This window comes from Takifugu rubripes, chromosome 10, assembly GCF_901000725.2.
Source record: "Takifugu rubripes chromosome 10, fTakRub1.2, whole genome shotgun sequence".
Classification (NCBI taxonomy): Eukaryota; Metazoa; Chordata; class Actinopteri; order Tetraodontiformes; family Tetraodontidae; genus Takifugu; species Takifugu rubripes.
The window spans coordinates 7,619,432-7,637,948 of record NC_042294.1 but is presented as its reverse complement, the minus strand read 5'-3'; the positions used below and the strand labels follow the sequence as shown (position 1 = coordinate 7,637,948).

Genomic DNA, 18,517 nt, shown 5'->3' with positions numbered 1-18,517 from the left:
CTTACAGTAGCTAAACATGTTTTGCGCTGACTGACGTGTTTGTGTAATAAATGATGGCGTCGCGCGCGTTTGCTGACTGCCACCGTGACAGGACGACGCTGCTTTTAATTAAGCCGCGGCGTCTCCCCTGAGCTTCCTAATTGGAAGAAGCGCTCCCTGGTGGGAGTGTTGATCGTATAACTCGATTACTTATTGTCTTTATGCCAAGAGGTTTTCTGAAGATGCAGCGCTGACTTTCTCAGGCGTTTGCATTCACCGGGGGCCAAGGCGGCTCAGACTGAGCCTGCTTCACGCTGCTCGCTGCTCAGCTTTTCAGCCTGAGGGTGAGGGGCTAGTTCCACTCTGTCCTGGAATGCAGTTGACTTTCTAAATCCCCACCAGTCTATCCTGGGGCTGCGGGGCAGGGCCTATCTCAAGCCCCCTTTTCCACGTGAGCCAAGTCTGGAATCTGTAAGCGAGCAGCTAGCCGACACCCCCCCCCCCCCCCATCAGCTTCTCTCTTTCGTCTTCTGCGAGGGTTTGATCCAAAAGTGAAATGGAGGAGGACATAGCGGATGAGGAAAAAGATTGTTCACGTGGGGAAGGTAATGAGCTTTCTCAATCGGGCTTGTTTGAAGTTTTCTGTGGTCGGCGGTGGTGAAACTGTGTTTGCTAGTTAAAAATAGAACTGGAAGTACACAAGAGCACTGCAACTGTGGATATGAGCGGGGTGGGGGTTTGGACTGAAGGTGCTGGTGACAGGGCTTGATCGTGAGTCTCCAAGACTCATCGTCTCTTAAGAATTGTGGCTTTTGAGGGGGGGGGGGGGGGGGTGCGAAATAACAACTGCGAACTGAAATGTTGCTTGCTTCCTAATTGCTGCGTGACTTGTAACTATGCACGGTGAACGAATGAAAGGTCAGCGTGCTTGGATGCTTTTAGAATTCTCCGTTAATCCACCCACCCAAGGAAAACCATTCCAAAGAATCCTTGATCACTGTTGACTCTTTGATATGTGCTTTGTTTTCCAAGGAATGTTCACATTATTAGCTGTACTAGTCATGAGAAACAAGCTAGCTGTAGTTTTTTTGTACTCTTTAGCTTCAAGTGTAAAGGACCCAACCAGGACCAGAAAAATGCATTTTGACCCCCTGTCCTTGTCCCCCACCAGAACAGACCAAGAGCAACCTGAAAGTAACGTCCCCAGAAGACAGCGAACACCTGAGCCGCCGACAGCTGTCGCCAAATGGGACGGCCCCTCCAAAGGGGGACGCTAAAGGCAGCCGCACGGTCCCTCGCAGGCACACATTAGGGGGAGCCCGCGGCTCCCGGGAGATCCTGGCTATGCAGCCGCCCGACATGGACAAGAAGAGGGAGGCCTTCCTGGAGCACCTGAAGCAGAAGTATCCCCATCACGCGTCGGCCATCATGGGTCACCAGGAGAGGCTGCGAGAGCAGGTCAGTCGATCAAACTCTTGGAAATTCCACGGATGGAATATTGTATGTGTATATTTTGAGGCTTTAGATGCAAATACATTAAACCTTCTCCATTTTTTGTCCTGATTCTTGCAGAGAAACTATTTTATACAGGCACTAAAATAACCATAAATGTGTAAAGGAAGCTCACGTCAATATAAATTAGTCTCACAAACAACGGGCAGCTGAGCGCTAACCAACACGGCTATTTGATTCTTGGTTTATTTTATCTTGTGAAGAGAATTCTACTATCTTGTTAGCATCTTTTATCTTGTTAGCATGTGTTATGTTTTTGTTTTCTGTTACAGTTAGTAATGTTATCTCTATCTCTCTATCTATATCTTCTGCTCATGTATTCTGCTCTTAAATGACATCATGAATCATTTAGAACAAATGATTGACTTTTTGGGGCGAAGGATAATGGCAATAATTCCCCACAAGCTAAATTCTCTTTGTTTTGTTCGCTCTTGTGGAGTTACAAGTCTGTTTAGTTTGTTTAGACAGGCTTCGCTTCTCAAATGCTGAACTATTTCCTCCTCTTTGCTCTCGCCCCGGGTCAGCTAGTGACTCGGTTTGCGTTGGTGGAGTAAAAAACAATGGCCATCCACAACAGTTCGGAGCCTCTCTGTGAGGCTGGGTTGATGCTTCTGTCTTGGAGCTAGCGTGCTGTCTGACGTGTAAATTATGCATGTTGGGGTTGTTCAAAGGCTGTTTGTGTCTCATGGGGAGGTGTCACTTTATTGGTGGACACTGACTCACCTGGTGAATGTCTGTGTGTGACAATAGAGGAGTGGGGGAGAGACTTTGTCCTTCAAATAACAAAGACCCGGTAATGGCACTAAAGTGTGTTTTTTAGGTTTACTTTTTTGTAAACTCCTCAAAAAAGTAGCAGAGATGCGTCTCTGCACGGTTTGTTATAAAATGTAAGCAGTCAGACAGGTAAGTTCAGCTCCGGACTGGGGTGGAGCCGGGGTTGCCATGGCGACCCGTGATGTCACCGCTGAAAAGGGGCTCGGTTTACTTGTAGGTGCCTGCTGGAGCGGAGGGGCTGCGTGAGAGCTGCGGGAGTGTGTAGTGTGTGTGCGCGCGCGCACGTGCGTCTATGCGTGTGTTCAAGAGACACGGAGAGACCAGGAAGGTTGCTAAGGCGATGGGTCTAAGGATTTTGTCTTGAGCCATGGCGCTCCGTGCGCGCAGTCCGTAGAGGAATACCCGAAACTTTTTTCCCCTCACGAAGGAGGATTAAACTTGTCATATCCGCGAAGGCGCACTGAAGGTAGGATATTTTTGGAAGCCCCTCGCCGAGATCCACAAAAGCATTATGTGTCATTCTGTGCAAATTCTTCGCGCTTCGAAGCGCAGGGCGCCCGTGAGTGTTTGCGCAACGGAGCGCGCAGCAGCGTGCTGTCAGGTGCTGGAAACTTTGTTTGGTTTAGGGGGGAAAGAGACTGTTAGAGAGGATTCTGCTCCTCACTGATGCAGCCAGACCGACGCCGCGCAGGTTCGCCAGTAAGTCATCGAGTTACCTGCAGACCTTTATGGTCTTAATAAGACGATGATTCACCAACAGCCGAAGGGGGGGGTGATATTGCTGCAAAAACAACAGCGTGCGGATGGCCCGGTAATAACTGGAGCGTGGTGAATGAAGGATTAAGGACTTCTTTCACCAAATGTGCAAGATTAGGAGTTTAGCGCCGTGTCAGGTGCAGCCTGGAGTTTGCAGCTCCTTCCCACTTGTTGCATGCGCTGTGGTTGTTATCTGGAATTGGGCGTATTTCTGTTGCTTTGTGGCTACAAATCATGTCCTCTTTAATGCCAAAGAAGACTCTAGTTGTCGTAATTGCATTGAGAAATGTGTTTTGGGTCATTGCCGGGTCCACCCACTTTTATGGTGGAAGCTTATCAACTGGTAGATTTACTGTTAGAAAGTCTGGGGTTCTATTCCCACGTCTGGGCTAAACAGTAAGCTCTTTGAAGTTCCCCGTTCAGCTGGAATAAGACAAGAATATAAAATATGAGCGTTCATTTGGATTCTGAGTTGCAGCCACGTTAGTCTTGCATTGCTGCTCTATTGAACTATTTGTGCCCTGTTGGACGTGTTTCCGGGTGACAGGAATGTCTCAAAACATGCAATTATTAACAAAAATGTGTGTCTTATGTGGCAGCTGAAGCCAGTCGGGAAAAATATAGTCACTTTGCTAGGTGTAATTATTCAGCTTTTTTTGGGGGGGGCTGCAGCGAAACATGTGCAGCGTCAACATGCGTGCGCGCTTCAAGGGTGAGAAAGAATTGTCTCTGGCGGTTTGAGTTACAGAACTGGAGATTCATCAAGGTCAGGCGGAGGTTGGGAAGATGATATCGCGCTTGACCTGACCTTGCGCTCCACCCACACCCCCGACTCCCGCACACGCTCATGCGCTGGTTGGTGTTTTTCGCTCACATTTGCTGCCCGCTTTGATTCCTCCCCCATCTTTGATCCTCAAACATGCAACATAGGAGAGTGGTTTCATTTCCTCCTCTCTCCGTCCTCCCTGTGAGGAGCTGGATCCCACCCAAGCAAAAGGAGATAGAATCCCACCAGCCCGACCACCCCCGCCCTCTCTTACCGACCCGGGGGCCCCGACGTGCACGGACTGAACCGCTTGACCGATCAGAGATACAAACGTACACCCCCCCTGTGTGCCAGTGTCTGTGTGTGTTGAGCTGTGACTCGCAGGGTCGGCGTCATTTTGTGGAGTTCAAACCCAAGAAAACCCTGCGACATCAGGACCAGACGGATAAATCCATCCTCCCTGAGACGTGATGGTCCACTGTCGGACGACACCACCCGACTGGAAAAAGAGAAAAACATTTTTCAGCAGCATACTGACGCACAAAAGTGGGATATTGCACAAAAAAGACACTTTACGTGGATTATGTGCACACGTTAACTTGGCCACTTCTGGTTCATGCCAAGGTTCTCTCTTGACGTGACTAATCTACTGCGCGAGAACAATCAGTTTACATTTTAAGCCTGTTTATCTTCTTACGTGTAGCTTAAGCATCAGAATCTCTGACTTTGGTCTGGTTTGGAACCAAGGTGGCAAACTTTACTGAACGTACTCAAACTGTGGACGTGCCAACATGCAGCCACGGCTGAAATATATTCCAGAAAACGTTAGCGTCGGCCCTATTTTTAAGGGATTCCTGGGATCCCACCTACTAATTCTCTCTGTAAATAGCAGGTCTGAACAGGCTCATAGATCGCTCGATTGGAAAAAAGGCTCCAAAACAGTTGGGTGGGACTATTTTGGAATACGTTTAAATAAATCCCCTGGACATGCTAATAATCGTTCTCCACATCCGCGGTTCAATTTGCGCGCCTCGATCGTTATCTTGGCTTTCTTAACCTTTTGCCATTTAATTCATTTCAGGCATGCAGGGTGGTAGAAGATAAAAACAGGACGGTCGCGATAGCGTTGTAAGTTCGGATTTCCACGCAGCATGTTGCCACCAGCATACCTGCGTGTTTGTTTTCATGCGGCGAGTGTGTCGTGGTCAGCAGGAACGTTTGCCAACAAGCAACAGCAGGAGCCATTGGATGGCTGATGCTATCACGAAATCCCCCAAAATGATACTCGATGCTGCCTCGCTGACCTTTTAGTTTTAGTTTATTTTTCCTCACAATGGTGAGACTTTATCAGAAGAGGTAAATACTTAAGGAACGAGGCTGTTTAGATTGTATAGTTATAGCTACAGTAATGCTAGCAGGGTGGGTGGTATCTCCGCTTTGTACCCAATTAGTGTTAAAAAGTCATATAAATGCAACTCGTTAGTGATAATACAGACTGATTTTGAAGCATTGCAACATTTGGCCAGTCCTCCAGATAACTGTGATTCCTGGCCCGGCTCATTACGGCTCCAAGGTCAGCTTGATAACAAGTACACATCCACTCCCTGCAAGAGAACTCTCCCTGATCCAAGAGAGGCAGAGAGGGAGTTTTGGTTCTGCTTCTAATGAAGTAGCACAAAGCAAAATGACCTTTTGTTATCGTCCAACCTTGGACGCAACTTTGATGCTATAATTAGAGTTTTATGTACCGAGAACCTCGGAGATGGCTGAGAAGTGAGTCACTTGGATGGATCTGATGTTTTCACAAAACATCTCTTTGTTGCAGCCTGGTGCGCACCTTGTGTCTGCACATGCACAATCAGGACAGTGTGTGCGCGGCAGGTCTGGAGAGGAACATCTGTTTTCAATCGCCGCACCTCCTCCACCGGCCAGGAGCTCGCGTCTGCCACCTCGGCATAAAGCGGCTCTTTGGGGGCTACCTGGAGCGTCACAAATGAGGAGGACGGGGTTAACGACGGCATGTGCTGACCTGCCAGTTAACAGGGGTTGTGTGTTTTTTTTTTGGGGGGGGGGGTGCACCATGCCCGCTAAGAGGACAACAGGTCTGTGGACTGGCGCCGAGGCGGCGTCTAATCCCGAGTGTCGTGAGGAGGGTCGTGGTGGTTGTTGTGGGGGTTTAAGCCGCTCTAGGGGGGTCCTGATGGACCTGCATCTGGTAATGAGTCAAGCCAGACAGAATTTGACAGTGTCTCAAACGCATGGGCAGCGTGTTAATCAGCCCAGCTAATCGGGTCTGAGCCCTCGTCAGGACGCGCTGCCGCTTCATGACTGAGCGGCATGAGCCGAAGGCGGGTCAGCGGCGTCAGGTCAAACGGCTAAGTTGTCAGAGACCTTCCCCGGACCTCTTGACCTTCCGCCGTGACGTCGCTCTGGGCTTTTTTGACCATTATTTGATCAAAGCATAATTAAAAGCCCTCTGTTGTCCCAGGGGAGACTCCAGACATCGCAAATCAGATAGTCATTCTCATTTCCTCATTACATGATGCGAGACAAAGCGCAGCACTCAAACCAAAACACGACCGATCTATTTGGATATTGTCATAGCAGACTAGCCGCGTAGCTCCAGAACGCTGGTTGATGGCTTGGTCTTTTGTCGAAGCTAAAGACCTTCACATATTCTCTTGCCACGAGTGACCTGATTTTGATGGCGAGATGATGTCAATCCTTTGGCTCAAGGAAGTAAACCGTGCAGTGGTTAGATAGCCTGTCGCCAGCAGCACATGTTCTGTTTACATGGTGGGGCTGCTACATATTTGTCCAACTGATGTTTAACATGCGCTGTCTTCAATCGGGGCCCTTGAGATCTTTGGTTTTGATGGATTGTCATTACTGAAATTCCAGGCTCTCTGGCCCCCAGGGCTGAATTGGTAGTAAGCGGATGTGGGGGGAGGACGTTCCCGCTATCTTCACCTTTGCTAGTATTTGCACGCAGCCCAACATCTGGACTCCACCTTGGGCCAAATGGATGAATCAAACTTCAAAAGGCCGATACAGAGGCACGCCGGTCCGATTTCACCGCCGACAGACCTCCGAGCATCTGGCCCTGACGGTATTTTGATCTCCTCTTGGATATGAGGATGAGGTGGGGAGCATGGCAGCACCTTGGCTGCAAATCTACGCAGCAGCCGCATAAAACGCAGTCCCGAGTGACAACGTTTTTACTAAACAAAGGGACATAAACGAAGGAAAATGATTAAAGACGCAGCGCAAATGCAGTTTCTTCTAGTTTGGCTGCTAATGGAAGAAGAAATAAATTAAGCTCCTGGGCAGAAATGGAGCGCGTGCTGCAGTTTCTCACAGCACCACCTCCTCCCGTCAACACCATAATCTTAATCATCCATCGTGTCAAACATATACAAACGTTCCCATTAAATCCAAAGTATCTCTGCACTTACTCCTGCTTTGTTTGGGCTTTTTAACGCTGTGTGGCTGGTGTGGGGACGGTCCTGCACGAGCCTGGAGCTCCATGCAGTGGGACATTTTCACCTGCCACCGTGACAGCGAGAGCCGGGACTTCGAAGCCGAGGGTTCGAAGTCCTGTGTGCGTGCTCGAACGGCAGTTTTGTCGTGCTCCTCAGAGGTCAAAACGAGGGCGCTTTTGTCAGAAATTGATAGTGAGGAAACGGCATTATGTTAACAGCTGCAAGGAACGCGGGAGCAAACAACGGATGTCGCTAAACACACGCCCGGCAAAAATAAAAAGAGACCGCTGTTGACGGCGTTGATGAGGTCAGCGACGGGTGGTGAATCATGTATGTTTTGCACAGACAGTCATGTCAAGCTAAATTAGCGCTTGAGTTTATTTCCGACTCTGCAGGAGGAGCCGGTTTAATAATAAACCCTATGGAGGCGCCTGTATGGTGCTGAAGTATGGGTGGCCCACCCATACTTCAGCACCCCCACAGCAGCATTAAGAACAGCAGAATTAAACCCTGTTATCACGCCACATTTTGCAGCCAGTAAATGGTTGTGGGCGCAACAGGAGATGGAGTGGTCTCCGATTTCTCTTCACACTCATTTTCTCTGGCGTGTAGACCCTCTCAGGCTCTTGAGAGAGTCCTTCAGGTTGACCCTCCCTGTAGGAGGACGTGTCAGAAAACACGCCAGAGGTGGTGTGAGCCTGGTTCCGTCCGTGTCGTGTGCGGGTGCTGACTCTGGCTCCCACCCCTGATGGATCAGAGCTTTCATTTTTACAGAATGTCGCAACGTTGCAAAGCGTTCCCGCTTCTGATGAGGTGATATTAGAGAACAGGCCTGGGCTCATGGCTCTGCATTCCTGTCGGCAGAAAGATTTGTCTGCCATTAGGCTGAACGAGGGTTCGGAGGTGTGTGCAGATCCTTGCATGCACGACTGGTACGAAAGCTGCAGGTTGGGTTCTAAGCCTGGACCTGCAGGCTTATACAAGACGCAAATGAAAGGATTAAATTATGGCTTTGTCAATAAATTTCCGTCTCCTTGGGAAAACAAATTGCCCTTCCCTTCATGCTCCCACACAGGATCATGAAACTTTCCCAAAAAGTCAAGTCATCAAATGCTGAGTGTGCACGTCTCTCCGCTGGGACGTGATTGGGCGTGTCAGATTCTATATGTTGCACGTTCTAACCGTCCTGTCTTAGGATCCCTGTGTCAAAGATGGCAGCTGGTGCTGGGCAGGGATTAGTACGAGAGACAGAATGTACCTTTTTAATTCCGTTTTACATTTCTACCCTCATGCACATGGAATAAGTCCCTCGCACTCTAGCACAATCTCTGCTCGACACGATGCAAAAAGCAGACGTACAAACAATAGCTTTCCCCCTGGCAGTCTGCCGGGCCTGGATTGCGCGTGTTTTTGTTGTGCTTGTTTGACACTTTAGGACATGCGTGACTTGTGTGTGTGTGTGTGTGTGTGTGTGTGTGTGAGAGCATTGGATGGAAGGGTATCCGCTGTAAAGTCCAAGAGAAAGGGAAGCTAGCAGGACGGGCAGTAGTGCAGAACAAGTGCTGCAAGGGCTGAAATAACAGTGGAGGAAGCGAGCGCGTTTCCCTTCGACCAGGGTGTTTCCAGTCTTGCATAGAAGTCGCTGCTGGAGGGAGATCGCCATGGATATGGTAAAAAGCTCCATTTATCGATCGAATCGCTTGTTGAGCAGAAACTATTGCGAGTAAAAGCAGAATTTGAGGCCTCGTGTAGTCGTGAAGGAACTGCGGCGGCCCACAGTTGACTTATTTTGTGACCCCGCTCGCTCACTCGGATGACGGGCTGATGTCTGCCGCCGATAACTGCGGCAGACCCGCGGAAGTGCGGGCGAAATCAATCGGACGGGTTTAGCACGATTGTTTGAAATGTCACAAGTGGCGGAAGAGATAGCTATCTCGCCTCCTCCCCCCCTTATGCACTTTATTTGCGCTCTGACAGATCTGCCTGATTGTATTTTACTTGCCAATGAGGTGGCGGCGGCCCCGGCTCCTGCTCTGTGGAGCACAGGTCCTGAACGTATGCCTCACCTCCGTCGGCGGCTTTGACCGGGGATGCCACGGTGTCGTCTGCCGTTATCGCACCAATTAACGAGCGAGCCCATCGCTGAAAGGTCATCGGAGGATTTAAATGAAGGGATTAGAAGAGGAATGCATGGGAGGAGGGAGGGGCAGCGGGATGCGGCGGCAATGAATGAGAATGGATGACTAGGGGATTTCAGTGTAATGTCATTAAGGCTGGGGGAGACAAAGGATGATGGTCTGTCCGCAGACAGCATACGGACGGAGTGCTGAATGCTTGATTGACGGGGGCTTTATTCTTCAAAACTGTGGTTTCAGTCCGGTGCAGGTGTTTTTAATGAACTCGCGTCGATTTCTGCCCCCGTTCTGAACTTACATCTGCATATTTCAAACTTTAAAAAAAAAAAAAGGGGGGGGGGGGGGGTTGCCCAAGGACACAAATAACATAAATTATGCCAAACAACCGAGAAGCTCTGTGGAATATTCCAGTTCGGGAATCACTAAATAAGTCAGGAGAAGCATCTTACTCACAAACACGCGTCACCTGAAGGTCACTGGTTCAAATCCCCAGTGTTGGGGAGCTTGTTTAGGAAAAGTGGTAAACTTCCCTCTAAGCACTAACCGGGCGTGCACGGTAGCGGTGCTCATTTCTTATGGTTTAAATGCAAAGAACACAGATAGAAGTAAAGACAAAGATGCATGTTCTCTAATTACAGGTTGTTCCCACCAGAGCGGCATACAAATGAATATTTAAGTGGGACCTTGTGCTGAAAACACTGGCGTTTGTTTTCATAGCCACACGAGGTGTTCCCTCCCCTCTTTCATGCCAGGAAAGACGATGGGTGGGTGAAACTCGCTTCTCCAGTTTCCCCCGTTGAAGTGGTGACACGTGATGGCAGGTGCAGGTGAATATGGAGGTGAATATGGAAGCTGCTGGCGTCTTATCCTGACTCGCTAAAAATGGCTCCTTCGTGGTGCCGCACCATCGGCGTGGGCCACCAGCTGCTTTTGGTGCAGGTGCATGCGCATTGGGAGCATTCAAATCCATTAAACCCCCTTGTTTTCTGTTATCTACAAGAAAAAGCTCCGTTACATTGGGAATAACACATCCTTATTTCCCACAATTGTCTAGACACCTGTGACGTAAATGACATATATGGCTGACAAATGCACACATCTGTGAGGTGGCTGTTGCAGCCCAAGGAAGAATCAATCAATCAATCAATCAATCTTTATTTATATAGCGTCTTATACAATCAAAATTGTTTCAAGGCGCTTTCCAGAATCCCAGGGCCTAACCCCAGACAAGCAACAGTGGCAAAGAAAAACTCCCCTTTAACAGGAAGAAACCTTGAGCAGGACCAGGCTCATGTAGGGGGACCCTCCTGCTGATGGCCGGCTGGGTAAAGAGAGAGGAGAAGGGGGAGGACAGGTAGAGGATAGGATAGGTAGGAGAGGAGAGGAGAGGGGTAGAGGAGAGGAGAAGTAGAGTGAAGGGGAGATAGAGGAGAGGAGAAGGAGGAGGAGAGGAAAGGAGAGGAGAGGGAGAGGAGAAGGAGAGGAGAAGGAGAGGAGAAGGAGAGGAGAGGAGAGGAGAGGAGAGGAGAGGAGAGGAGAGGAGAGGAGAGGAGAGGAGAGGAGAGGCACAGAGCACAGAAACACACACAAAAAATAGAAGAAAAAGAAGTTCAGGCTGAGTACCGAGAATGCTATGGTAACGCCGACTGTCTCCGTTATGTAAGAAAATAGGGACCAATCAGGCGTCTGTGTAGGCTGCCAGCGCTGCCATTGTTATTAACCGTTGCAATTGACTCTAATTGCCCTCTTTGGCTCTAAACGAGCGTCTGTCTGTCGGAGTCTGAGTTGAACACATGATAGAACTTAACTGATATAACTGAATCATATAACCCCAGTTTGCGACAGGGCCAGCAGGTTCTCCTGCTGTCCGTGCATTATTTGGGGACGCTGGTGCGTCTCAGGGAAGAGGCGCGGCCTCGGATTTGATCGCGGAGCCATTATTCCTCCAGGAGCACTGTTGCATAAACGCGTTCAGGATGTCCTGGGTTCGGGTCAGATTTTCTGGAACAATGGCCTGACTCACTCATGCATACACCCTGCCTCCCTTTGTATCCCGCTTTCTCTGTTTCAAGCGCACATGCATGCACAGCGCAGGCAGCAGAATTCTGATCTTCTTAATCGCTCTTAGAAAGCGTCGTGGTTCTCCTGATTCTCTCTGCCAGCCGCCCTGCAGAACTCGAGCAACTCTGATATATATTTAAATGCTTGCAGATCTCAGGGAGCACTTTTGCCGCCTGTCTAATGTGTCCCGGCGTAAAAATCTGATATCGGCCTCTCTGTTCCACATCCATCATCGCTGTCAGGGCAAATGTGGTGGATGGAGCGAGTCGCTGCTGAAAGAGCAGAATCAGAGGCCCGGTTCTGACCGAAGTGTGGGTAATCAGCGGTGTGGAGCCGGCCGTCGGAGGGGAGCGGGGCGAAATGAGGTTTTTGCGGCACTAATCAGCGGTCGGCCAGCGGTTTGTCGAAGCTGAGGAAGTGGTTAGCTGTGACAGGAAGCGGTTTTTTGTCTGGCTTTTTTACAGCCCCTGTAGCTGCTGCCAACCTTTGGAGCCGATGTCTCATTTGTTCAATGTGAAGCGGTGGACCTAATGACTGCTTTTATTTGTGCTTCCTTTTTCTTCTCAGGTTCTTCGACACCTGTCATGTTCTATAATATTCTCCTCACATTTGGCAAACCTTGAAGCAACACATTTGAGCGCATTTAGTCAGTCAATGCGTGTTTAGTCATTATAGCAGCGAATCTTAGTGCTGAATTTTTAATGTCGTATTCCGTTTCTGCGGCACATTGCTGCTTTAATTATGTAATTTGTATCGTTGTGTAAAGACAGTTTTGTGGCTTTATTTGCTATCATATTTGCAAGTTAATCCTTCATTTACTACAATGTGATAAGAAACAGGAAGCATCAACCCTTATTGCATTTTTTTAATCAAATTATCCGCTGTGAAACTCAGAATTATTATTGCTAATTTACTAGAGTGGGAGAATATTATGGGAATATGATTATTTCATATAATTATCTTCAAAAGATGCGGAGCAAAGTGATTATTTCAATTAGTTTTAGAAAATAGATGATGAAATATTAAAGTCTTACTACGCAGGCCGTCTTGGACGGGGAAAATATCTTAAAACTTCCAAATGTTTTAATGCAAACATGCCATAAACTTTATTGGCGGTGTACAAAAGCCCTCCTGGCTGACGTCCAGTGACGCTCTGTAAGTGTGTGTGTGTGTGTGTGTATGTGGGGGGGGGGGCTTTGAACCCTAAGCAACATCTACTCTTTGTTTAACTACTGCTTATGACATGTTTATGACACCTTACCATTATCACAGCTACATATACTTACAATATATCAGCCTGCAGCTATAACTAATGTACACACCTGCATGGAGCGGCCTTGGTGTTCATCTGGAACGCTGTAAGCTTCTCAATCGAACTTAACTCGGAACAAAACATATAGCACCTAGCTGGGTCCATCCGCGCCTTCCTCCAGAAGCACCCTCGATTGAGTGCAACAAGGTGGCGTCTGAGGAGACAGGATGGGGGGCGTGGGGACCCGTTTGGACCCTCCACTGCTCATAAATCATTCAGCGTCCAGATTAAATTCCCTGGCACATGTCTGGTTTCAGATGACCAGTCAACTGGAGGAACCTGGCGCTATTAAAGGCGGCGCTAAGCATGTATGAACAGTATCAGGGGACGTTATGGCTAAAGCAATAATGGCAGGAAATACTTCATCACAATGTGTGTAACCACAGGAAGGATGGGGATCCAGCCTTTTGTAAAAGCCATCTTCAGTTGTTTTCTACTTCTCTGTGACTGGCTTCCACCATTTTGGTAGCAGGCCTTCTTCCATTCTTCCCTCCCCCTGGCACCTCTTAACCATTTGCTCTGTGTTTTCCCTTCTTTTCCCTTCTCTCACCAGTCTTTTCAGGGCATGCTCTCCTCCCTTCACTCTGAGCTTGACATTCAGAGGTACTTGATGAGAATCCGATTGCCCCACAGAGTTAGTCAGCCTTTTCTTTATCTTATCTGCATCGTCCTGGTATGTGTGTGGTCACATTTGCATGCGCTCTGACAGCTGCGTGTCCGCTGCACTTTTTTCACGCTGTCAGATCTCACTCGGGTGAGTCGTCGAACCGGTTTGTGCAGCGGAACCTCCTCCAATTGTCAGAAGAAGCTAATAAAAGTGCTTAAATTCTTGAACCATCTGCACACGCAGGAGTGCGAGGAGCAGAGCCTGCATGGGGGTGTGTTTGGGAAAGAAGAGCCCACTGTTCCCAGGCATTTCGGCTGTAGCCCAACCTCATCCCTGTGGAGCAGATCCCCTTACAGCACCGCACAATAGCTTAATGGACTCACACATTAGTCTAAAAGGCTGCTTCAGGTGCTTCCTGTTACACCATCACCTAATTCTGCATTTTGGATCGAGGCTAAATATTGAGTGCAGTGAGACACAATAGCATGTGATTAAAAGAAGGATGTGCAGTGTTTTCTTCTAATCTGACAAGAGTTTAACAAAATGGCTTCCCGTGTCGTCCCAAAGTAACTTGTCTTCCTTCACCCCCAGAGCAGAAGCCCGAAGCACGGCCCCAGCCCTCAGTCCAGCGTCGCTGACCAGGTCGACCACCTCTCTCTGGCCTCCCTGGATTCCCTGGACACCATGTCTGAGGCCGACACGCCCACAGGTTTCACCCGCGGCAGCCGGGTCCGCGCTAGCCTGCCAGTGGTTCGATCGACCAACCAGACGAAGGACCGCTCTCTCGGTATGACCTCCACTCACCTCAGCGTGTTCTTGAGAAAGACCGTCTGATTTAGCAGTGTGAATAATCAGTTTCAGCGGCGCAGGAAGTAGCTTTACGCCGTGACCCGACGACTTCCTCGATACCTCTGACCCCAAAGATACAGTGTTGCTCTCAAACACGGGCAAACTTTTTTTAATGTTTATCATTAGTAGAAGTGTTTGTCTGGCGGGAGGAAGGACGCCCGTCAGGGTGATGTGTTGAAAACACAGCAAGTCATGTGACCTTGGCATCGTCCTGACTTGAACGAGTCTGTGCCTAGAAACAGAAAAATGACAGCGTGGCCACAACATCCTGAAAAAATACTAAAATCAAACTGCTGCATGTGTACTGAAGAAGGTATTTAGTGATTAAATTACACAGTGCAGTTTTATATTTTGTTTTAACTTAATTTTAAGTGTCTCTGAGAGAGGAGTTCATTTCTGTCCTTAACTCTGTAACTCTCACTGCATCTGTCTCCGGGCTCTTTGCTCTTCCTCAGCTCACAGCTCCGCTGTAATTAGAAGCCATTTCCTCTGTAGTGAAAGATTAGCTCGTCCATCCACGATGTGGCGTGGTGTTGTTGATGGGGTGGGGGAGGGTTATCCAAACACGCCGCGCTCAACTTGCATGCATGCACAAAAAAAGGGGGAAAAAAAAAAAACCCTGGAAAAATCCGAATTGCAGGGTTCAGTTTTTTGAGAAGTACGTGTTGCTGCACATGCCGGAGCACACACTCAAACACGCCCCCGGTTTGAAAAAAACATCAGGACAAAGCATTATGACAGTGGGGGGTGATGCTGAAAGGGGAGGAGGAAAAAAAGGGGGGGCACCTCTTAACTACAGTGTCCCTCCCACAGTCACACACAAACACAAAGGCACGCACTTTTTCTGGGTCCCAACGGACATTTGGGGCTTCTTGTCGGGGGCTCCGTGTCTCCTGCTCGCGCCGTGGTCTCCAGAGCCTCCTCAGACGACAGGAAATCCTTAAAACCCCTGATGTGAGTATCAGATTTGATCTAAAAAGCGGGGTTAAGCGTGTCGGATGGGATGCTTCTGACGCGTTTGGTTGTTTTCATACGTTCCGACGCAGAACGATAACGACGGAGCATGTTTGCTGTGAATGGGGAGCACCCGCGGGCTGCAACAGTGCGCCCATTTGTTCTGGAGGCTCTGCGACCATTTGCTCCCCGTGCTCAGGAATGCCTGCTCCGCCTCGTAAGAACTCTAACTTTGTTGCAGGAAGTAAAGTCAGATGTTAAAGACTCCAGATCTCTGCCCTTTGTCACCAAACACCCAGGCACCTGGAAGAAAACAAGTCAACTGTTAACCCTCCCGGGGGGGGGGGGGGGGGGGGGGGGGGGGGAGGGGGTGGTAGAGGGGGAGAGTTTGTTAAACTGTGACTACTTAGACCCAGACAGAGCAATGATGGACTCAGCAAATTTGGCTTCCTGGATTTGCCCTCGCGCCGTCTCGTGGAGCGTGCATGGTCTTGTATAATATTTCACCAACATCTGGTAGCTTTTACTGGCTCTGCCCTTTTATGGTTATTCACCAGCTGAAACCAAACTCTCCCTCTTCAAAGCCAGCTGCTGGCAGGACACAAAGGTTCAAAAATGAAAACCATATCTTTTGTCTCAGCCGTGTAATGCAATAAATGTCTCGGGAATTTTACCAACTTTTTAATTTCACCTCTTTGTTGTCTTTATTGGCTCTGGGTGAGCATTCCTTAAACCGGTACCATACTATTGGGAGCGTTGAATTACAGGCCAGATCTGATTTTTTTTTCCCCCTTCCCTGGCATTGTTTAGACAAGTGCGGGGTTGGTGTTTCCATAAATTTTGCTGCGGAGGCATGTGTTGTTTTTTTTTAACCGGCACTGTTCAGGGGGGGTTCAGGGGTTCAGGGGTTTGTCTTTTGGAGGCAGAGTTGTCCACTTCTGACCAGCTTCTGCTCTCATGTTGGACCACTGTTTAAGAGTGGAAGGCAGAAAAGGAGAAAATCAACTGGTTTTCGCGTCGTCACCAGTTTTTTACGTTTTTATCCTCAAACCTTGCCTGTGTCTATGCACCACACGTGTTTTCAGAGGTCAGGAATGGTGCATTTGGAATTCATTAATTTTTATCAGGTGTTAGCGGTTTTTAAAGTTTTACTCCTACGTGTTAGCACCCTTCGGCGTGATAGTGAAAGGGCCCCTCCCCCCCTTTTATTACAGAGAATATCCAGGTCAGGCTAAACAACAGCCACCCCGATTTAATCGCCCCCGATTACAACAACAACATGGTTTGGAGGCGCAAACAACCCCTGCCTGAACTGGAGATTACGTAATCCACCTGTCAGTTGAAGAATCCTTTGTTTGCTTGCAGGTGTTCTGTACTTGCAGTACGCAGACGAGACCAAACAGATCCGCATGCCCAACGAGATCACCAGCGTCGACACTGTCAGAGCCCTGTTTGTTAGTGCCTTCCCGCAGCACCTCACCATGAAGATGCTGGAGTCCCCCAGCGTGGCCGTCTACGTCAAGGATGACATGAGGAACATGTACTACGAGCTCAACGACGTCCGGTGAGGAGCACTTTTGCTGCGACAGCCCTTTTATTGAGCACTTCCTGTCTGATTTCCTTCGCACAGGGGAGCGGAAACCGGTTTGATTTCCTCGCATTGAAGCAGAAATAGTTCGGGTTCACGCCTCTTATATAAACACAAAACATTTAGGACTTTAACGACTTGAGTTTGTTGAAATCTGTTTCCGAAGCAAACGCGCCTGCTGCTGATTTTCGGTGCTTTTATGTTGCCGAATGGATATTTACTCACATTTCATATTAATTACACGTCAGGTTCTTGGCACCTACGTAGAAAAATATTTATCTTAATGACATAAGATACTTTGCCCTGGCGTCCCTGGACGTCCTCCCTGGGCCGGTGTGTACTTTGTGACACTTTATGAGGGCTGTAAAAAATTGTCTTGTGATTTCATGTGGTTAGCGCCGGTGCCCTTTGAGCTACGCCACAGTTTGAGAGCGAGAACGGCTGAAGGAAGGGCTGAGGTTTGCTCTGCTCGTCTGGGGTTTAAAGTTGGAGATTTAAAGGCATGTCGTACGGCAGCGGTCTGTCAGAGCCTCTTTTGGGACATGGGCCCACGGCGGGGCGCCTGAGGAGAACCAGGCTGAGGAGGAACCGTCCGCTGTCGGACAGCGATATCTGGGCTGCCTACTTACCTGTGCTGCCCCCTTTCACTTCCAGGAGCATTACGGATCACTCCTGCCTGAAGGTCTACAACAAAGACCCGGCACAGGCGTTCAGCCACGGGCCGAGACCCGCCAACGGCGATGCCAGGGTGAGTACTCCACACACATGCAAATGGCCTCATTAACAGCTGAAGGACAGACAGCAAACTGTGAGCCCGGCCTCCAAGTCCTGCCACTCTCACATCCTATTTGTAGGAAGGAATGCCCCCCCCCACCTCTTAATCTGTGCCGCGGGGGTCTTATATTGTTCTCTCAGGGGACCCGCCTGTGGACTCTGGTTTGGCTTGCAAAGCAGACAAATAAGCTCAATATTCCTTCCGTCTCCTTCCCCCGGTGTCGTCCCAAATCTCTTTCGTTGTTCTTCTTCCACCTTTTCTGTCCCTGCGGATGTAACCAAACTAAACCTCCGAAGAGGCACTTCCTGAGGTGCTTCCCCTCAAATCCACCTCTCTAATCCCCCTGACCCTTTACCTAACCCACCCCCACCTCTCCGCCCGGCTGCAGGTTTAACTGTGTCAACCTCTGCCGTCACATGTGGCATTTCAGCTGTAAATGATCCATTTCAATGGATTTTAATTTCAGAGATCTGTTGATGTGACTTCAGGGCCCTTCATAAACACATTGTGTTCTCTGCTGGCACCCCTTTTTTTCCTGTTGTTTTCTGCCCAACAAATATAGAAATATGCTATGCGTACCATGCAGAGAATTTCTATCGCGTGAGCTCTAGTGGAATTTCACAAAGGCTTTTGTGCAAACACGGCAGAGGATTTGAAGCCAAACAACCAAGAAGAATTGCCGTCATTTTGTTGATGTTTAACCAAGCGGCTGTGGAAAAGTGCAGGGCGTGGCGGCGCGGCCGGTTTAGGATTGGGGTGAAATAAAAAGGGTTTCTGGTGCTGATACTGTGGCGCGTTGCCCTTTCCTGGCGAGCACGTTGCCAGGTTTTAACAGCCAGACTCCCAAACAGAGGGCTCATTTGTAAGCGCCGTTCTTCTCGGCAGCTGCGAAGCGGGCCGTGCATTTTTCTTTTAAAGACTTCTCGAGAGAAACAAAGGAGCCTTTATGGTTTTCTCCTCCTTTTTT

At 49.0% G+C, this 18,517-nt stretch overlaps 1 protein-coding gene across 14 annotated transcripts in view; it reads left to right on the top strand.

Annotated features, from left to right (window-relative positions):
- kiaa1217 (KIAA1217 ortholog) overlaps positions 1-18,517 on the top strand; it is a 72,731-nt gene that overhangs the window by 38,480 nt on the left and 15,734 nt on the right. For 8 of the 14 annotated variants that reach the window (XM_029842451.1, XM_029842453.1, XM_029842450.1 and 5 more), the window contains 5 exons: positions 1,151-1,437; positions 13,331-13,411; positions 13,976-14,171; positions 16,553-16,751; positions 17,430-17,523. In XM_029842451.1, coding sequence (XP_029698311.1) covers positions 1,151-1,437; positions 13,331-13,411; positions 13,976-14,171; positions 16,553-16,751; positions 17,430-17,523 — 857 coding nt within the window. Of the gene's footprint in view, positions 1-443; positions 585-1,150; positions 1,438-2,092; positions 2,732-8,566; positions 8,940-13,330; positions 13,412-13,975; positions 14,172-15,021; positions 15,188-16,552; positions 16,752-17,429; positions 17,524-18,517 lie in introns of those variants that run through there. The other 6 variants (XM_029842452.1, XM_029842448.1, XM_029842456.1 and 3 more) reach the window with 6 other exon arrangements.